At 42.3% G+C, this 17,775-nt stretch overlaps 4 protein-coding genes across 13 annotated transcripts; 2 read left to right on the top strand and 2 right to left on the bottom strand.

The window, feature by feature from the left end:
- The first annotated feature begins 149 nt into the window (after nt 1–149).
- On the top strand, nt 150–9,557 carry gnb1b (guanine nucleotide binding protein (G protein), beta polypeptide 1b). Its single transcript, XM_088388863.1, has 11 exons — nt 150–596; nt 4,535–4,640; nt 4,721–4,759; nt 5,312–5,418; nt 5,516–5,579; nt 5,678–5,840; nt 6,297–6,363; nt 6,442–6,643; nt 6,799–7,015; nt 7,313–7,428; nt 7,776–9,557. The coding sequence occupies exons 2-10, from the start codon at nt 4,584–4,586 to the stop codon at nt 7,417–7,419; spliced, it is 1,023 nt and encodes a 340-aa protein (XP_088244989.1). The 5' UTR covers nt 150–596; nt 4,535–4,583; the 3' UTR covers nt 7,420–7,428; nt 7,776–9,557.
- Nucleotides 9,558–10,059: 502 nt separating this feature from the next.
- On the top strand, nt 10,060–16,187 carry tardbpb (TAR DNA binding protein b). Of its 10 annotated transcripts, XM_088388862.1 has the most exons (8): nt 10,061–10,169; nt 10,458–10,745; nt 11,102–11,265; nt 11,359–11,508; nt 11,596–11,766; nt 11,986–12,487; nt 13,191–13,378; nt 14,021–15,067. In XM_088388862.1, the coding sequence occupies exons 2-8, from the start codon at nt 10,505–10,507 to the stop codon at nt 14,054–14,056; spliced, it is 1,452 nt and encodes a 483-aa protein (XP_088244988.1). In that variant the 5' UTR covers nt 10,061–10,169; nt 10,458–10,504; the 3' UTR covers nt 14,057–15,067. The 10 variants fall into 10 exon arrangements, 6 of the variants coding, with proteins under 6 accessions (XP_088244988.1, XP_088244986.1, XP_088244985.1 ...); XR_015861182.1 differs by adding exons at nt 15,114–15,215; nt 16,132–16,187 and having other exon boundaries at nt 10,060–10,169; nt 11,359–11,766; nt 11,986–14,600; XR_015861185.1 differs by having other exon boundaries at nt 10,060–10,169; nt 11,359–11,766; nt 11,986–13,858; nt 14,021–14,121; nt 14,476–15,067.
- On the bottom strand, nt 14,868–15,850 carry cenps (centromere protein S). The gene is made up of 5 exons (XM_088388875.1): nt 15,701–15,850; nt 15,492–15,615; nt 15,269–15,302; nt 15,137–15,203; nt 14,868–15,040 (listed from the first exon to the last, which is right to left on the bottom strand). Exons 1-5 carry the CDS (start codon nt 15,728–15,730, stop codon nt 14,957–14,959), a joined length of 339 nt encoding a protein of 112 aa, XP_088245001.1. The 5' UTR covers nt 15,731–15,850; the 3' UTR covers nt 14,868–14,956.
- rbp7b (retinol binding protein 7b, cellular) lies at nt 15,905–17,348 on the bottom strand. Its single transcript, XM_088388873.1, has 4 exons — nt 17,181–17,348; nt 16,764–16,942; nt 16,382–16,483; nt 15,905–16,194 (listed from the first exon to the last, which is right to left on the bottom strand). Exons 1-4 carry the CDS (start codon nt 17,260–17,262, stop codon nt 16,141–16,143), a joined length of 417 nt encoding a protein of 138 aa, XP_088244999.1. The 5' UTR covers nt 17,263–17,348; the 3' UTR covers nt 15,905–16,140.
- Between the last annotated feature and the right edge of the window lie 427 nt (nt 17,349–17,775).

The raw sequence follows: 17,775 nt of genomic DNA, 5'->3' as shown, positions 1-17,775 counted from the left end.
CTCGTAATTCGTATTACATCACCACCATAGGAACAGTACTCCGTCGTAACGTGTACTGTCAGTGTCCAAATAAAGTGGGACGTAACAATAGACAATCAAAGCAACTTAATGAAGAGTTTGTGGAAATAACAGCGACGATGTTACCCCGATTCGGGCACCACCGGTGGAGGCATATTGCTTTGCTTGCTGCAGCATGGGGTTTCCCGGCGATGACTGCAGGGTCGCCGCGCCCATCTCAACGTTCGATGGCTGGCCGAGAGTGTTTCTTGGTCGGCAAAGGGCACGCGTTAAACTCGGCATAGTGGCGGGGGCGCTGTGTTATCGTGGTTAAGTAGTGCTAACGAACTTTGAATCTTCGCCTTTTTTTTTTTTGGTCTGCCTTTGTTCTGTGCAAGGCTTGTGGGTGTGATCCCCCCTCTCTTTTCTCCCTCCTCCCTCCCTCATCTCCGGTTGGTCGACTGTTGGGCTCGCTGCTTCCTCGGCAAAGCGACGCTAGCTGGGGCTGGCTAGTTCTTGAGCTAGCGGTGGGGGCTCTTTGCTGATTTTCGTGGGCTCGTCTCTTTTCCCGGTCAATGCCCAAAAACACATTGACTCAGGTAAGGCGATATAGAGCGACTGCATTTCTGTTTTTATTACCCCCTAATCATCTCGCGCGTGGTTGTGTATTATGTCCGAATTAAGCCGCTCGGGGGTGGGGTAGCGTTAGCTTTAGCCTTTTAGCCATTTAAGTCAGCTGCTGTTTCAACATAAGTACCCCCAAAGGAGTTAAAATGACTAATATAACCCGTATACTATATGTGTATACATATAAACGCCTCAAGATTTCATATTTTCCATAATGGAGTGTACCGTTAACCAGCCCAGGCTCGGTGTCACCCATGGCCGAACCGAGGGCTCTATCTACCCCCCCCCAAGAATAATTCAAACTATATAGAGTGAGAACTACCCTACAACGTTGACTATTTATAACTCATGCCGTTTTCTTGCAGAAGCAGTGATTTATGTCTGTGCGCGCGCGTAGCCGTGTGTGTACATATATAAATTAAAAATAAATATAGCTACATGCATATGATTATGCACAGTTGTCTACGATCAGACTGGGTTCTGCTCGAACATAGTTGCAAATAATACTGTAGGTTTCCGAATTAGTTGTGCTTATTTGTTGGAGATGCTATTTACGAGGAGATAAGTGACCAAATTGGAGCGCTGTGTATCACTGGAGATTCGTCGAGGCGTAATGATTGTGAGTTGCGACGTTACCACCCTTTTTTGTGTTAGAAGTTAGCATCTCGGCTACAATCTTGCGCTTTCGAAGTCGGATGCAAGTTCAATTATTCTTCCAACTATAGATGTTATAAAGAGAAATGCGGGCTTGTGTGACCGGGTTGGTGTAAGGCAAAAGCAGGGCCGTATTCGCTGCCCAGCCCGACCTTGCACATTTCGAGAAGAGACCCGCAAAATAAGCACCGCGACGGTCCTTATCGAATCAAGTGAACACCGTGTGCTTTAACAAGATTGTTTAGTGTGCAAGTAAGTGGATTTAAACAGGGCCAGTGGCCTTGCCAGAACCCTTTCACAGAAGCGTCTCCTCCCAGCACTAGCTTTTTGCAAGGCGCTGTAATTGCGGAAGAAGGGGAAACCATTTTTTTATTTATTTTTTTGCAATGCGCTCGAATTCGAGCGTGTGCAAATTCTAAAAAAGGCACAAGTTTATTGTATGTTGAGGTGATTTGGAACGATTGGTGCAGTTGCGATCCTCTCTGCTCTGCCCTGCCTGCAGGCCGCCCCACTTAAAACGAGCTACATGCTAAGCTAACTAGCGGACAGACAGTCCGGTGGGGAAAGGCAAGATGGCGTTTAGCTGCATCTTCTCTGATAGCTCTGCAAGTCATATTGCACTACAACCGTATGCCGTGTTAGCAGTAGAGTTTCCAATTTGGTATTTGAGTAAATGCTCGCAGGTTTAGTAATGTAGCTCGCCTACTCTTGACACATTTGAATAGACAGTTATCCTGCAGCTATGTAAATGCAATGCAAACAATCCCAGTTGTAGGTAAATCACTGTTGTGCACATGCTGGGGCCCAGATCAAGTGTTATTGTTTAACTGTACAAAAATGAAAGAAAGAAAAGAAAAAAAGTCTCTAGGTGCTCAAACATTGACAATTTGATTTTTCATAATTAAATAAATTAGGAAGGCCAAGTGGGAATGATGTAATGGCTATATTGCTGTTGGCCTAATCCAGGCAATTGTCATAAGCGGGTTGTGGGTAAAAGAATTAAGATCAAAATCATCTTTTTTATGAATGGAAAAGCATATTTCCACGGCCCCACTTAGCTTCGCCAGCTGTTTGTGTTAGTGGACATGGATAGGATTACACGCTCATTGACTGAGGATTTGAGCTCTTTGGGATTAAGGACTTTGAGCAGTGATATTGCTCGTTATGATCCCCCTGACCCCGCCCTCACTCAATGATTCAGCTTCAGCTCATTTAAACTGTCATTATTTAATGCGCTTTTACTTAACATTTGTACCACTCAGTTACTGAGCAGACACATTTAAACTGGTGAGCAGCGACGGAGTGTCCAACTCCAAGATGTTTACTGGCACTCATTGTTTATCAGGCAGTCAGCTGACCCTGATCAGGCGCTTGCTTGGTAAAGGAGAAGTGATGAGGCAGAGGAAGTGCAAGCATCTACCGAGGTCAATGGGGAAATAATACATGTACACAGTGCTGTGCAAAGTCTTAAACCACCACTTGCATTCATTATGTACCCTTTTCACAGAATTTTTGAAATATACACTATTTGTCTATCTTCAATCTAATTCATTTTACATCTCTATCTGTTGATCTATTTGATCTAACTATAATGGTCCCTCCTGTTTATCCAGCAATGCATTTGCGGGCGTACTGGAGCCCATCTCAGCAGTCTTTGAGCGGTAGGCGGGGTACACGCTGAACTGGTCGCCAGCCAATCGCAAGCACACCAAGACAAACAACCATTCACTCACAATCGCACCTACGGGCTATTTGGAGGGCTCAATCGGCCTACCACACGTGTCTTTGGGATGTAGGAGGAAACCGGAGTACCCGGAAAAACTTCTAAAAATCATTCTTCGTAAACCAAGAAGTAGCCTGCTAAATTGTGAAAATTAGGACAAACACAAAAAATTTGAATGACTTGCACAATACTGTATTTCTATAAAACACATCGTTTCACATTAAATGAATACTAAAATTGTATTTACCAGTTGAATGGAAGCCCTCCATTTTGTTTATGGACAAAATCTTAAATAATAATATAATAATGATAAGTGTGACTTGGTCGTTAATATATTCCTCAATATAATTCATTTAAATGTAAATCGTAGACCCGGTATACATTTGAGTCAATTTGACATTCAAATATTAGTTATATGACTTCCACACTATCGTTTTCAAGGTGATGAAGGTGTTCTGTCATCTATGTATGATAATCTCATTCCATGACACGGTTATTATAAGATTAATGGGTGTAAGAGGATGATTGTGGGACAACGGCCAACCAATCAGAGACTTGACACAAGCCACAAAACTATTAAATGTTGCCCTAAAATGTCAAGGAACACTCAGAAACGCTGCAGGTAAGGTGACACATTGCTTGGCAATTTGTGGTTTGTTGTAATTATTATTTTGTCAACTGTAACGTAATTTGGATCTCATTTGGGTAATATTTGAATTTGTTATCAAATACGAATTAGGCTTTTATTTGATTTTTATTCAAAAGAATTGTGAACAAAATCGTAGTTGGGTGTAGTCCAGGAAGAAACCATTAGTTTCTTTATTTATTTCCCTCGGCAATTCATACCCATTGCCATTTGTTTTACTCTTAGTGCATTTTGGTGACCCAAGTTGGGAAAGTTTGACCATTTTAGCTGTTGTCTCTTGGCTGTTGTCCGACAGAGAATAGAGGCGATTATTCCGGCTCCGTTTTCAAACTCTTAAATGTCATCCGCTTCCTAATGTACTTCTCTTTGAATAATTTATATGATCGATCCACGTGTGCAAAATATTGCTCGCAATAATGTCGCCGCCATGTTAATGTTGCACTACCTTGGCAAAAGTGGCTCTTAATTGCTACGACTGGATCTTTTGGGTTGACAGTTCAATGCCGAGTTGTTCCAGTCTTGTATAATAAAGGCGTGATATGCATCGTGGGAATACAGCCGGTTTCTTGTGTCTTAATATTCATGTTAATGGGTTATTGATTACTTGGCAAACATTGGGAGTATCCCTGGGATTGAGGTCAAATGGATGATGGCTACTTTTCCATATCAGTCAGACATTCAATAGGATTTGCCTGGCTGAACTGTACGTCTTGTTCTTGCATCAGCGTCTTAGGCCTGTTAGGGGGTTGTGTCTGAGTTTAAGAGACACTTTACTCAACTGTGTTTTAGGGTTGTCACCATGATAAAAGACAAGATCATCGATCATTGATACTTTTTACAACCCCGCTGTGTTTGTTTGAATTAATGGGCCACTTTTCTTTTCGTAGATCAAGTGCCCCAATAGCTGGAGAGAGGTAACTGAAAAAGAAGACTAAAATGAGTGAACTGGATCAGTTACGCCAAGAGGCTGAGCAGCTCAAAAATCAAATCAGAGTGAGTTGAATACTTATTTTTTTGCTCTGTCCTGCAATTAAAATGAGAATGGTCTGATTCTAATTTCTTTGTTATTACAGGATGCCAGGAAAGCATGTGCAGATGCCACGCTATCACAGGTAAATCCCACATTACCATCTCCACGAAACACAGCCTTTTTTTTTAGCTGAGTTTTACAAAGTAAGAGACAAACTTCACACATGAGGAACAAGTCGCCGCTTGTGCTCGCTCCCCTGAAAGTGTGTTGCGCTCTGATGACCTACAGCATACACACAAATTTCATCACTGACAATTGCAACTAACAATGTCTGTCTTAGTTCTAAGACTGACCTTCAAGTCTTAAGTTGTATAGGAAGAACTATCAGACACGAACTTATCCGGTGATTGTATTGTGGTGGGAAACTCTTGTCCTTGCCGTTTTTATTGCGTCAATGACTTCTGAGGCGTATTATACAAACACTCAACACAACCAGTTGCTCCTCCGCTATTTGCAACTGTGTGCTTCGGTCCTTGGATATGGATTTTCTCTAAGTCTTAACAGGAGACAACAATAGGAAACAATGTTTAATGGAGATTGAAGACAGCTAACTGTGCATTGCAACTATAAGAAAACAGCACTGAGCAATTTTTTGTGTTAAAAAAAACAAACGGGATGGTGTCTTGTTTTTCAGATTACGGCTAACATTGATCCCGTCGGGCGGATTCAGATGCGTACAAGACGAACGCTGCGGGGTCATCTGGCCAAAATCTATGCCATGCACTGGGGAACAGATTCCAGGTATGTACCTTCTGTGTGGACGCCATTTCATATTGGCACTCGACCAAAATGTATGACAAAAGTAATTTATTTATATTTCTATACCTGTCTTTTTCAGGCTTTTGGTCAGTGCTTCTCAGGATGGCAAACTAATTATTTGGGACAGCTATACCACAAACAAGGCAAGTTATTTTTATGATTCCATCCCAGGATATGTTGTTGTCCTCCAGGGTCTCCAGATGTGTTTTTTTCCAACATGTGCTGTCATCTCCTGTCGTAGGTCCACGCCATTCCACTTCGTTCTTCCTGGGTCATGACGTGCGCATATGCACCTTCAGGAAATTACGTGGCCTGCGGCGGCTTAGACAACATCTGTTCCATTTACAACCTGAAAACCCGCGAGGGCAACGTACGCGTGAGCCGCGAGCTTGCCGGACATACAGGTATTATTGGCTTTGGTTGTTATCTTTATCACTGCGCACCGTGATTTCATTTCATTTACTCTTGAATGTGATTAGTGTGGAATGTGAGCCTGTTTTGACATTTTGACCTTCTGTTGTTTGAATGGCAACAAATGTTAACCTGGTCGCAAATCACTATTTGGGTGTGGTTACAACTCAAGGAAATCTAAATTACATGAGAAATTTTATAACCAAGTTGTTTTGCGGGTTAACTGGCCCGTCTTCAAGGTAAATACATTGAAAGAGTCTAAAGTATTTTTTCCACTACGAAACTTGTTCTGTTTTGCTTTAAACTGGTAATTAAAAAGTAAAGTTTATATTTACAAATGTTCACAAGTAGTACTATTTTTGTCTGAAATGGCAGAGCAGCCAAGCCAAGTTTGTATGAAGAACAAGCAAATATTTAGATGACTGACCTGGCGCTTGCCTCCATTTTAGGATACCTTTCCTGCTGTCGGTTTCTTGATGACAACCAGATTGTTACAAGCTCGGGAGACACCACCTGGTAAGGGAAAGCGCAGTGCTTTGTTATTTGCCATTTTCCAAATGCGAGAGAACATAACGTGTATTTGCCACGTGACAGTGCACTTTGGGACATTGAAACTGGGCAGCAGACAACCACGTTCGCCGGGCACACGGGCGACGTGATGAGCCTCTCTCTGGCCCCGGATTCCCGATTATTTGTCTCCGGTGCCTGTGACGCTTCGGCCAAACTCTGGGATGTGCGAGAGGGCATGTGCAGACAGACCTTTACTGGCCATGAGTCCGACATCAATGCCATCTGTGTAAGTCGACGGCCATTTTTCCAGAAGTAACTTGCGTTACCCAAAGGTTACATTCTGTTCTAGGTTCAACCTGCATTTCACCTGAGAGGCAAATATTCTTTTTTTTTTTGTGAGTTGTGTATATTGTTGTGACGGTCCAATGTTTTGGGTTACAGTTCTTCCCCAATGGCAACGCCTTTGCCACTGGCTCGGATGACGCCACCTGCAGGCTGTTTGACCTGCGCGCCGATCAGGAATTAATGATCTACTCTCACGATAACATCATCTGTGGCATCACCTCAGTGGCGTTCTCCAAAAGCGGCCGTCTGCTCCTGGCCGGATATGACGATTTTAACTGCAACGTGTGGGACACACTAAAGGCCGACCGTGCCGGTGAGTCCAACCTATTTTTATTTTATTTTTTTATGTTTGCTGAAGCAATGTCTCTGCTGGGCCAATGGCGTCCAGCTTTTGTTGTTACCATGACAACAAGTGGCGGAGGCTGAACCTTGCAACTCAAGTGGCTTGTATTTAAGGGAGCAGAGCCTAGTTAGTGTGTGTGTGAAGGGGGTGTGTGCCTATTCGCCAAAAGTATTTTCACTCATGGTTGCAGTAGTTCAGCGATTTAAAAGTTAGTGCTCCATAATATGTCCTCTTGAAGGGTTTATGAATTTATTTTGACCTTTCTAGGTGTGTTGGCTGGCCATGACAACCGTGTGAGCTGTCTGGGCGTGACTGATGATGGCATGGCAGTTGCCACAGGATCCTGGGACAGCTTCCTGAAGATTTGGAATTGAAGCCTGAAGGTTATTTTTCCCCCCATTCACTAAAACCAACGTGTATGAAGATAGACCTATGTTGCAAATATGATTTAATTGATGGGCTAATTATAATACTCAATTCAAAAAATATTTGATACCTGCGGCCCTATTAATAGTATTTGTGCAAATAAACTCCTTATCTCCATTAATCATCTTGACTCCTCACGACTGCATAAATGTAGGTTAAAGATAGACGTTCCGTTACAACTCGTAAGAAAACGTTATCGTAAACAGGGGACCCCCCCCCCCCCCGTCCAATATGGATCAAAAAGCGAAAGGCTTTTGACATTTTTGCGGTTGTTTTACATTTGCCTCTCGTCTTTACTCCCTAGATGTCCTTTTAACTCCAAAGCCGACTGGAAGACCATTACAACTTCAGAATGTTCACAACATCTTCTTCAACACTGTTTAAAACTGACTTGGACACCACAAAAAAAAAATGTCGAAGGGAATAACAATCCTTTCCTACACAAAGAAGAGCACAATTGTCTTATCACCTAATTAAAGAAAGGATCTCGTGTGGTATCAAATCAGAAACTTGTGCATTCCTTCTCGGACCATTTCATGTTACCTTGAAAGAAAGGGGGAAAAACAACACTATCATCCCATTCAAATGTGTGTCTTGAAAGCAAATGGAGTGTAATTGTACAAATTATTTAACTTTTTTTTTTTTTTTTTTTAAAGAATTCTATTCTGACGGTTTGTTACTCTCAATGGCTTTTTGGGGGGGGTCATATTTCTTTTGTGGTTTTAGATATGTTTGAATGACCGCTTGTCCTTTCTAATCCAGTTAAATCACATGATGAGCAACGAGATAAAAACGTGAAAAAATTTAAAAAAAAAAAACGCTTGGATCATATTACACGAGCAGCTTTTCCAAAATGTTTGTATTTATATACTAGCTGTTTTTTTGTTTTTCTTCTCATCACAGCCTTTTGCACATGAAGCTTTGCCTCTCAACTAATACGATGTTAACTAACCAAGCACATGCTCTAAGTTATGAATGCTCATTCCAGTACAAAAAGGAGTTATTAAGAGTAACATTGTCCAGTTATCACCCCCCCCTCTCGTAATTATTGTACATGCCTTTCAATTTGGGTGGGAAGAAACTGTGTGACAAGGCAGGTGCTGAGATTATTTGGGGCAGTAGTTGTATTTTAAATAAGAATTGGGGTGGTTGGGAGGGTTTAGGGTCTTGTGTTTAATATCACCTTTTTTGAGAGAAACACCTCACCTGAATAAATAGACACTTCCTTTGCTTGGGACTGCAGCTGCAACTCTGTGAATGAAATGTACGGAAAAAAAAAAATCAATGTCTGAAAAAAAAAAATGGTCTGATGTTTTTAAGTTGAGACATTAAATTTTGTCTTACACGACTTAATTTAGATGTGCATGCTGTAGACTTGCTTTCAGTGGTGCTAAAAATAATAAAATTTAAAAAAAGTCCGAGATTTTTTTTTCTTTTCTTCACGGTTTCTGAAAAGGACCTTTAACCTTATTGACTGAACCTAATCTAAATCTTTTTTTTTTGTCACTGACTCTGCATACTAATAACTGGTAATGCTATGCACCAGTGTAAGCAAGAGGCCACATACCTTGTGTCAAATATGCTTACCAGTTCCTCTTGATGCCAATTTTTAAGAATATAACAATCATTGTGATAATTCTATCCTTGGCAAGCTTCTTTTTCTCTCCTTCAAATCATTACTAAATGAAACAAACACAGTGTCCATATTGCATTTTTTTCCTATTTTTCTTTTGGTCTTAAATTGAAAAAGCAGAACATCTGAATGACAACATTTCACTGTATACAGAAGCACTTTTGTGACATTCTCACTTTTTTCCTTTCTCTACAAAGATGTACTTCTATAAATGTGATGTATTTTTGTGTGTGGCCACAAGTGAAAATGCGATTCAACTCCAGATGGATTTTCCTGCTCACCCACCTTCTTTCCACGACTATACTAGAGCTCTGCACCCTTATGTAGCGTTCCACTTTTTTTGTATTTCCTTTCAGTCTGTTGGTGTTCCACGGTGAGTTGGATGCAAGATAGATACTGTACTAAACTGTACTGTTATTGATTGAAGATGTAATAAAAGCTGTTTGAGAGTTATCTTGCCGCTTTGGAGTCTGTTTTTGCACTTTCATAGACCCATTTGACATAATATACGTGATTAACGTTTGATCGACAGCCAATTGGCAGTTGGGGTGGGCTCGCTGACGAGGCACCTTTGTTGATATTGATGAACATTGATCATTCGGTGAATGATTCTTTTGAATGAATCTTTTGAGTGAACTGATTCTAAAGATTCAGTTCACTGAATAGAACTAGAATACACATCACTAATGCGAATTGTCGGCCATCTTTGGAGGAGAGGCTAGCTCTGTGGAATGTACCATGTTAGGAATCTATCCGGGGAATAGTTCAGTAGTACAAAACATTAGAACAAACTAAAGTAAGTAAGATTATCAAATCAGTTCGCGGTACTAAATCTGTTAACGTTGAATATAAAGTTTCAGTTCAAAAGGGCCACTTTTAAGTGGTGCAATACGACGGCATTTAATGCCGAAATAAACAATTCACCTCCGTAAAATAAATCGGTCCGTTTTCTGATGACACACTTCTTACTTCTCTTAGGTAATATAGTCTCAACGAACGTACATGGCGGTCTGACTGTTGTTCCTCGTGGAACAACAACAAAAACACTATATGCCGTATTTCTGGGTGAGACAATACTTTACATGAAACGCAGTTGCAGCCGAGGAGTGTAAACACGCGGATATTTATACATTTTGCTTTTGTTGACTTTTCGTGGACGTTAATGCTGTTGAGAGGTACTTTTTGTGCGTTGTTGACATTCAACACCGTTGCAACGAACAAAGAAACGATACGCATGCGCAACTCGAATGTTCGTAATGTTGAATTACTTTAAACTCAATAATACCTATAATTATAAAGCGATTATACGTGGTGATTAATTTTAGTTATTTCATTTTTTTGTAAATTTGCTAGACTCGTTCATATCCGTTAGCTATATAACCCGTCGTATATCCGGACAAATGGCTGAAGTGTACGTCCGAGTTGCCGAGGAGGAGAATGAGGAGCCCATGGAGATCCCGTCCGAGGACGACGGCACCGTTTTGCTGTCTACGGTGTCGGCCCAGTTTCCCGGGGCGTGCGGCCTCCGGTTCAGGAGCCCCGTATCCCAGTGCATGCGCGGAGTGAGGATTGTCGAGGGCGTCCTGCACGCCCCGGAGACCGGATGGGGGAACATGGTCTATGTGGTCAACTATCCGAAAGGTAAACAGAGTCCCACGTCTGTTTTTGATGGACTAGTTTTCCCTCGCAATGACTGTCAAAGTGGCACATTTTTGATATTCACTTTACTCATGTCACTGTCGGCTTCACTGGGGGACCCGCGAAGTTGCGCATTTGCTAAAGTTGAAGCGCGAAGTGGCGAGGGATCACCGTACCTGTATTGTGTTGCTGCCTTGTGGGGTTGTAATAAAAGTGACACCAATTCTAATTTTGTTAGCCTGTCTGTAATGTTTGGATTGTATATCAGCATTAAGCTCGTGGACTTTAGTAAAACAGAAGTCAAGACAAAGAAATTCATGAGATTGAGTGAAGGCAGAACCATTGTGTCTTTTACACAGATAACAAAAGGAAAATGGAAGAAATTGATGCCTCTTCAGCTGTGAAAATGAAGCGTGGCGATATGAAGACGTCGGACTTGATTGTGCTGGGTCTTCCGTGGAAAACTACCGAGCAAGACCTGAAAGACTACTTCAGCACCTTCGGAGAAGTTATTATGGTTCAGGTATGGCTGCATGACCTGGGTAAAATGCCCTTGTTGCATATTTGCCTAGGTTGACAAGCAGCCTCCAGAATGCGTCGTTTCTTTTCTGCTCAGGTTAAACGAGATGGCAGGTCAGGAAACTCCAAAGGGTTTGGCTTTGTGCGCTTTACAGAGTACGAATCCCAGGAAAAAGTCATCTCCCAGCGCCACATGATTGACGGCAGATGGTGCGACTGCAAGTTCCCCAACTCCAAGGTGAATATGGTAATGTCCTCCCAAGCGCAACACTCCATTGCAACATTGTTATTGAGCACCGGTTTTTCTAACCCGGTACTAATCTTGTCTTCACAGCAGGGGCCAGACGAGCCGATGAGGAGCCGCAAAGTATTTGTGGGACGCTGCACAGAGGACATGACCACAGATGAACTGAGGCAGTTCTTCATGCAGTACGGTGAAGTCACGGACGTCTTCATTCCCAAGCCGTTCCGTGCTTTTGCCTTTGTCACGTTTGCAGATGATCAGGTATTATTTGAGCGAGTGTTCCACAATTCTCTTTTGCTGAAAACTTTGTTTGGCAGTCTGCTGTAAGATTTTTGTCATTTTTAAATATCACCTTCATAGCACCGTTGCGATGTTTCTAGATCATTGCCAGTTATCGCAATATCCTAAATATCTTTGCAAACTGCTTGAACTTGACCTGACGCCTGTGTTGTTATTTTTTCGCCCCACACACCCTTCTAGGTTGCTCAGTCTCTGTGCGGTGAAGACTTGATCATCAAAGGCGTGAGTGTCCACATCTCAAACGCTGAGCCCAAACACGGCAACAGGCAGTTTGACCGCACGGGACGTTTCGGAAACGGCTTCGGCGCCCAGGCGTTTGGCGCCCAAGCGTTCGGGGCCAGTCGTAGCGGCATGGGCAGCAGCAGCAACAGTAACATGGCCAACTTCGGTTCCTTCAACCTAAACCCGGCAATGATGGCGGCGGCACAGGCGGCCCTGCAGAGCAGTTGGGGGATGATGGGAATGCTGGCCAGCCAGCAGCAGTCGTCGTCTTCGTCGGCCAGCGGCACCAGCGGCGCCGGCTCCACTCGAGACCAGAGTCAGTCGTTCACCGCGGGCAACAGCAACTACGGCGCCGGCTCGGCCAGCCTCAGCTGGGGCACAGGCGCAAACTCCACCAGTGGCGGTAGTGGGTTTAGTTCAGGGTTTGGCTCCAGCATGGAGTCAAAATCGTCTGGGTGGGGTATGTAAAAAAAAGCAAAGTGTGCGTGTGCGGTAAGTATTGTGAGAAAGAGTGAAGTCTTTTAACACATTTTTTTCGGGTGTTTGCCTATCTATCCGAACAACACTTTTTATTTTGGTGGGAGATGTTTTCTACATTGAGAGAAAAAGCAGCTAATGATTCTACCTAGAGCAGGGGTGTCCAAACTGCTGTCCAGGGGCCATTGGCAGCCCATCACCGTTGTTTTTCTTCCAGCCCATGGCATATACTAAAATAAGTGACATTACATGCATGGGTTGTTTGCTTGAATTTCACTACTTCCTTCACTGTCTGGAAAGGCAAAACAAATGAGTTTTATCACCCATTTTTTTTTTTTTTTTTTTTAGTTGCTTAAATATTTGTACATACTGCTTGATTAGTATTGATGTGTAAAACTAAGCGATGCATGTCAGTGGCTCTTATACCCTTCAATTTGTCCGCTTATCAACCCTTGGAAGAAACGTTTGGACACCCCTAATTTATTGACTAGCGACTAAAGTATTTTTTCCCTCTGCCTGTCTCTTTTACATCAGTTTCAACTGGATTCTCTAATGGATGTATTGTGTACTTAGATCATTTAAGATGGAGAAAGGGGGGGGAAGCATGTTTGGCATTATCCGGCTATGTTCTAATTTCAGGCAATCTTGCATTGGGAAGAATCTGGTTGAAAGTTTACCTTTTTTTTTTTCAAGTGGACAAAAGCCTTCATTGAAATCTCTTCTGCAGTTGACCTCTCTTCCGTTTCCCTGCAAGGAAGCTCCGATATGGCAGCATTGTCGCGGGGGCGATAAGCACTATCACTCTCCCTCTTCCTGCCTGTGTAAATGCTATGCCATCAAACAACGGCTTCACTCCGCATGTTCTCACGAGACGGTGGGTGTGTTTTCACTTTTTTTATTGATTGGAGAGAGAACTGCGCAAGTGACATTTTTTTGGATGCGGGGGGGAATCTGAGTGCGGATGGCTTGTGGCGAAGAGTGGAGCGGTTGGTGAGTGAGCGGACTGAGGACTGCCTGTGCGGTGAACGAGCCTCCCCCCCTAAAATGTGACTGATTTTCTATGAATGTGTGAGTGGAACCAGCAGATGCGACAAGCACCTCACCCCTTCAATGTGGACATCTATTTGATTAGTATGTCAAAAGATTTTTTTCCCCCACTTTTTAACCTTTGCAAGATTTTCCACTTCTACTAATTGTGTCAACATGAAAATGTAGTGGAGTGTTGTGCTCTTTGTAATGCTTCTATAATCAGAGTTGAATGCTGTATGGTGTGTGCTGTTCCTTGTTCCTAGACGGATATGTAGGTGTGTATTTGATGTGGATGACGCAGACTGATGAAACCCCTGGTGGGGACGTAAGTGTGATGTGAGAACGTGGAGTCTCCCTTTTTTATATAGCCTATTGATGTTTGTGTGGCAAAAGATGTCAAATGAAGGGAGGTGTCTAATAAAGTTAATAGATTAAGTTGATGCTACTTGCGTGGGATTAAAGAAACTAATTCAATTCACACATCTAGGGACCTTGGGCTCCGCTGGTCGAGGTCTCCATTTGAACCCCGACTGAAGGACGAAGACGGAAATTCCAACACTTTGAGTGTATGGCCTTCTCAGACATGTGGTAGTACCTGTCTTTTTGCTCACTTTCTTAGCTTGTCAAAAAGAGAAACTGCTCTATTTCCCCCCTTCTGCTTGAATGGCGCAAGAGATTTTCATGTAATGCTGTGAGTGCCTGGATAAAAGGGTCTTTTCTTTCCAAACTCTTATGGTGATTGGACGACTGACTGTCAAATTTCACATCTGTGGAATGGTCACTGGTGTTACGCTTTTGTAGAAAGCTTACAAAGTCAACAATGAGTGTAGTATGCCTACTCGACTATCTTACAGAGCTGGTGCCAATGCATCAGCAAAGATAAATGGGTTTACACTGCAGGTCCAAGTGGCCAATTCTGATTACATTTGTTGTGTATTTCAGGTGACAAACATACAATATAGTTTTGTCTATACTGATGGATCACATGGGCCAAATCTAATTTCTTTGCAACCTCGCTCCTCTGTTTGACAATGTCTCCCACCAGCGATCCTATTGAGGAGAACACGGTGAGTTGGGGCAACCCAACCCTATTGAATTCACTGTGGGAAACCACCACATTACTCCACTGGCCGCTGTCTAATACTGCTTGTTTAATGTAGCATATTTACGCCATATTGTGTGTGCTTTTCTAATTCCCATTTTTGTAGGCGTAATTAAAGTACACTGCCATGCCACATATCCTAAAGCGCCACCCAACAGCAAAACAAATCGGAATTAAGTCACTTGCAACATGCCGTGTAAATCCATGTGTTAGAGAAAAAAAACATGACAAATGAATTTTTGCCATCTTGTTGACATGTTTATTAGAATATTTGGGGCAAGAGTGGGGAGTTAGGATTTTCCTGTGTCTTATTCTATGCTATTAAGAGTCTTTGCTCTTCTTCTTCATTTTCAAAGCCTTCTGCTCTTTTTCCACTTCTTCGCTTTTCCTCTGTATGTGCATCGACTAAAATAAAGGGGAATCAAAGAAGAACTTGTGTTTAGGACAATGTTAATTCTTTGAGTTGTGGTGTATTCAGACGATGTGACACGGAAAGCTCACCAATGCTGTGCTGCGACGGGCCAAAAGTTTGACATCCTCTGCTGACACAGTGCATCTTTTAGCATGTCTGGAATCAGAGGTCAGTGGGTATTGAGGTTAACCTACAAAACCCAGACTTACCAATTAACTTACTTTGCAAACGCTTCCAAGTCTTTAGCAAATATATCTGGAAGAGAACCAACGAAACCACATTTGAGTGAATGTCAGCTTGCATATTAAAGCTTTAATACACCATACAAGCTATTGAGATTTAGTCTAGGCACTGCATTTATAAACTAAACCCCTTAAAATATCTTTCTAGCGCCACCAGTTGGAAAGTGGACGAACGTAGCGTCGATAACCAGTCGGCACCCACCACATTGTCTGAAGGCTGTCTCGGTTATCGCCGCTACGACTTGTCGGCTAAACTCTCTGCGGTGGTCCTCACCGATTTTGTGACACATCCGACCGACCGTATAATGTACGGCGGCCTTTAGTCGCTGGAATGGAACGTTATTCACGACATGTTTACATATTGTACATGAAGTTGTTTACATTATCCACCATGAGTGTTTGTTTACCTACCTGACGCGTTTCGTCTTCGCTCTCGGACATTTCTTGTAAACCCAAGAAAACTTTAAGTATGAAATAGCTTCATTTGCTTCGAATTCTAAACAATATAAAGTAAAAAATGCTCCGAAAACACTAAGCAACTACATGAGATTTTATTTCTGTGACGGTACCCGGAGGAAATTCGCGGCACGAATTCAAGACAATCCAACCAACGACTCATGACATGACCTTTTTTTTAAATATTTTCAACAGTACCACCATGTGGTGGGAGTTTGTACTACAATCCCAAGAAACAAATTGACATTTATTAGGGTTACAGGAAGAATTGTTCTCGGGAAAGTTCTTCCTATATTCTATTTCCAAACTACTTGTGTATTAAGACCAAAAAAAATGCTTTAGAAAACTAACTGATGGCAATTTTAATTGGATGCAATACGTTTCAGATGTAAAACTCAGAGTGCCCTTTTGTAAACTTGCTTGCAGACTTGATCTTCACAGGTAAGTTCCTGAAAAAGAAAACGAATAAATCCATGTCAAATTATGTACATTTGAGCTTAATATATATCTCATATATTTATATCTAGGAGAAAAAGGGTGGCCCCACTCCTTTGTATTCAGCCTGACACAAGACTTATCCAGGCTGTGCTGCACAGTCAAGGGTGAAAGGTGATTTTTATTCTTTTGCAATCATACCAAATGAAGTTCATTTTCCTGAATCCAATGAGTCCAGCCTCTGTTCCTTTTTTCTCCACGCTGGACACACACCAGCTTGTCATTTTCCCAGTTGACCACACTCTAAAAAGCAGGAACAAATTGGGATGGCGTGAAATCAGTGCACACACATAAAAGACAGAATGTCAATTAACTAGACTAACAATTTTGAGGGCAAGTTTATCTTTGAATGAGCCAAATGTGGCCCAAAGTGGCAGCTTGTATCCAAAATGTGACTTGGGATAACTTTGTGTCTTTCAGGAAATTGCTGCTTGAGATTTTGTGCGTGTGTGTATTTACCTGTGAGGTATTACCAAATAAGTCAAAGTAGCTGCAGGGACTGACACTGTAGGAAATATTCTACCTGGCATACGCGGTTATCCATTCCCTTAGTCTCCTCTTTGTACTCCACCCCGACCTCAAATGCAATTTCATAGTTCCTGAAGGTGGTGAGGGTTCGAATGTTGAAGTGATTGCCCTCTTGGTTGATCACTTTCTGAGGCTTCAGCAAGGCCGCCACTTTGCGAGTTGCAAAATCTATGCCTGTGGGAAACCAGATGATTCCATATCACTGGAGATAGAAAACTATTTTCACACCAAAAATGTTGATGGGTGATGCTTAATTATCAAATCAATTATAAATTAAAACAGAACATGGGAATTTTACAAGTTTATAGTCAATGTTTAGTACAATGCCCCGCTCAGATTAATTTAGTGGGAGAATATTGGATAAGTAACATCAAGAGGAAGAGCAAGATAAGCAGCAGTTCCAAACGCTTACCAAGAGCAATCATGTATCCCTCAAAGTTGACATTGCTGACCATGTCCCAAGTCCCCGTGTAGTTGACCGCCATCTCGGACATTCTTGTGGCTCCACAATCAGAAGCCAGTGGGTTTTTAACAGCTCTGCGGTGCTACTGTATGTTTCATTGTGTATCAATATAGGCCAAAGGTGATAGCACCGGAGGGGTGGTACGTACGGGACCTTTTACACATATTAGCCAACACACCGCTTCCTGTTGTTGGGATTGTCCTTGCAGAAGAAGTGGTCTTTTCAGTGCGGCGCCATGGCTGGCAAACCTAAGGCCCTATCTTTAAAATAAAACCCACCGTGCAGAACATGAGCTGCTAGGAGGTTGTGTGCAACACAATCCATTCCTCCGTTCACATTTGGAAAAACTGACTTCAGGGGTTGAAATTTGGAGTAAAGTTATCAGTTTTGTGTTTTATGGCCAGTCATGAACCTTTGCTTCCATGCTCCACCTACGCACCGTAAAAAAATGATTTGTAATTTAGCATCAGACACCTGTGTTCTATGTGTGGTCCAAATGTAGTATCAATTGGACACCATCTCAAGGACAAGTTTGTTTTTTGGA

This window comes from Syngnathus floridae, chromosome 11, assembly GCF_059516105.1.
Source record: "Syngnathus floridae isolate MCC-2025c chromosome 11, RoL_Sflo_1.0, whole genome shotgun sequence".
Lineage (NCBI taxonomy): Eukaryota > Metazoa > Chordata > Actinopteri > Syngnathiformes > Syngnathidae > Syngnathus > Syngnathus floridae.
This window is presented reverse-complemented; position numbering and strand designations above follow the sequence as displayed.

What these genes read in the sequence shown, in the direction of transcription:
- cenps (XM_088388875.1), bottom strand. Translation starts at nt 15,730, where the DNA reads ATGTCCGAGAGCGAAGACGAAACGCGTCAG. An exon ending in GACAGCCTTCAGACAATGTG is followed by an intron (nt 15,303 to 15,491) that starts GTGGGTGCCGAC and finishes GTTCTCTTCCAG; the next exon opens with ATATATTTGCTAAAGACTTG. An exon ending in GACTTGGAAGCGTTTGCAAA is followed by an intron (nt 15,204 to 15,268) that starts GTAAGTTAATTG and finishes CTCTGATTCCAG; the next exon opens with ACATGCTAAAAGATGCACTG.
- tardbpb (XM_088388862.1), top strand. Translation starts at nt 10,505, where the DNA reads ATGGCTGAAGTGTACGTCCGAGTTGCCGAGGAGGAGAATGAGGAGCCC. An exon ending in TCACGTTTGCAGATGATCAG is followed by an intron (nt 11,767 to 11,985) that starts GTATTATTTGAG and finishes ACACCCTTCTAG; the next exon opens with GTTGCTCAGTCTCTGTGCGG. An exon ending in CCGCATGTTCTCACGAGACG is followed by an intron (nt 13,379 to 14,020) that starts GTGGGTGTGTTT and finishes TCACACATCTAG; the next exon opens with GGACCTTGGGCTCCGCTGGT.
- rbp7b (XM_088388873.1), bottom strand. Translation starts at nt 17,262, where the DNA reads ATGTCCGAGATGGCGGTCAACTACACGGGGACTTGGGACATGGTCAGC. An exon ending in GGGATACATGATTGCTCTTG is followed by an intron (nt 16,943 to 17,180) that starts GTAAGCGTTTGG and finishes GGTTTCCCACAG; the next exon opens with GCATAGATTTTGCAACTCGC. An exon ending in TGGATAACCGCGTATGCCAG is followed by an intron (nt 16,484 to 16,763) that starts GTAGAATATTTC and finishes CCTGCTTTTTAG; the next exon opens with AGTGTGGTCAACTGGGAAAA.
- gnb1b (XM_088388863.1), top strand. Translation starts at nt 4,584, where the DNA reads ATGAGTGAACTGGATCAGTTACGCCAAGAGGCTGAGCAGCTCAAAAAT. An exon ending in AGCTCAAAAATCAAATCAGA is followed by an intron (nt 4,641 to 4,720) that starts GTGAGTTGAATA and finishes TTGTTATTACAG; the next exon opens with GATGCCAGGAAAGCATGTGC. An exon ending in CAGATGCCACGCTATCACAG is followed by an intron (nt 4,760 to 5,311) that starts GTAAATCCCACA and finishes CTTGTTTTTCAG; the next exon opens with ATTACGGCTAACATTGATCC.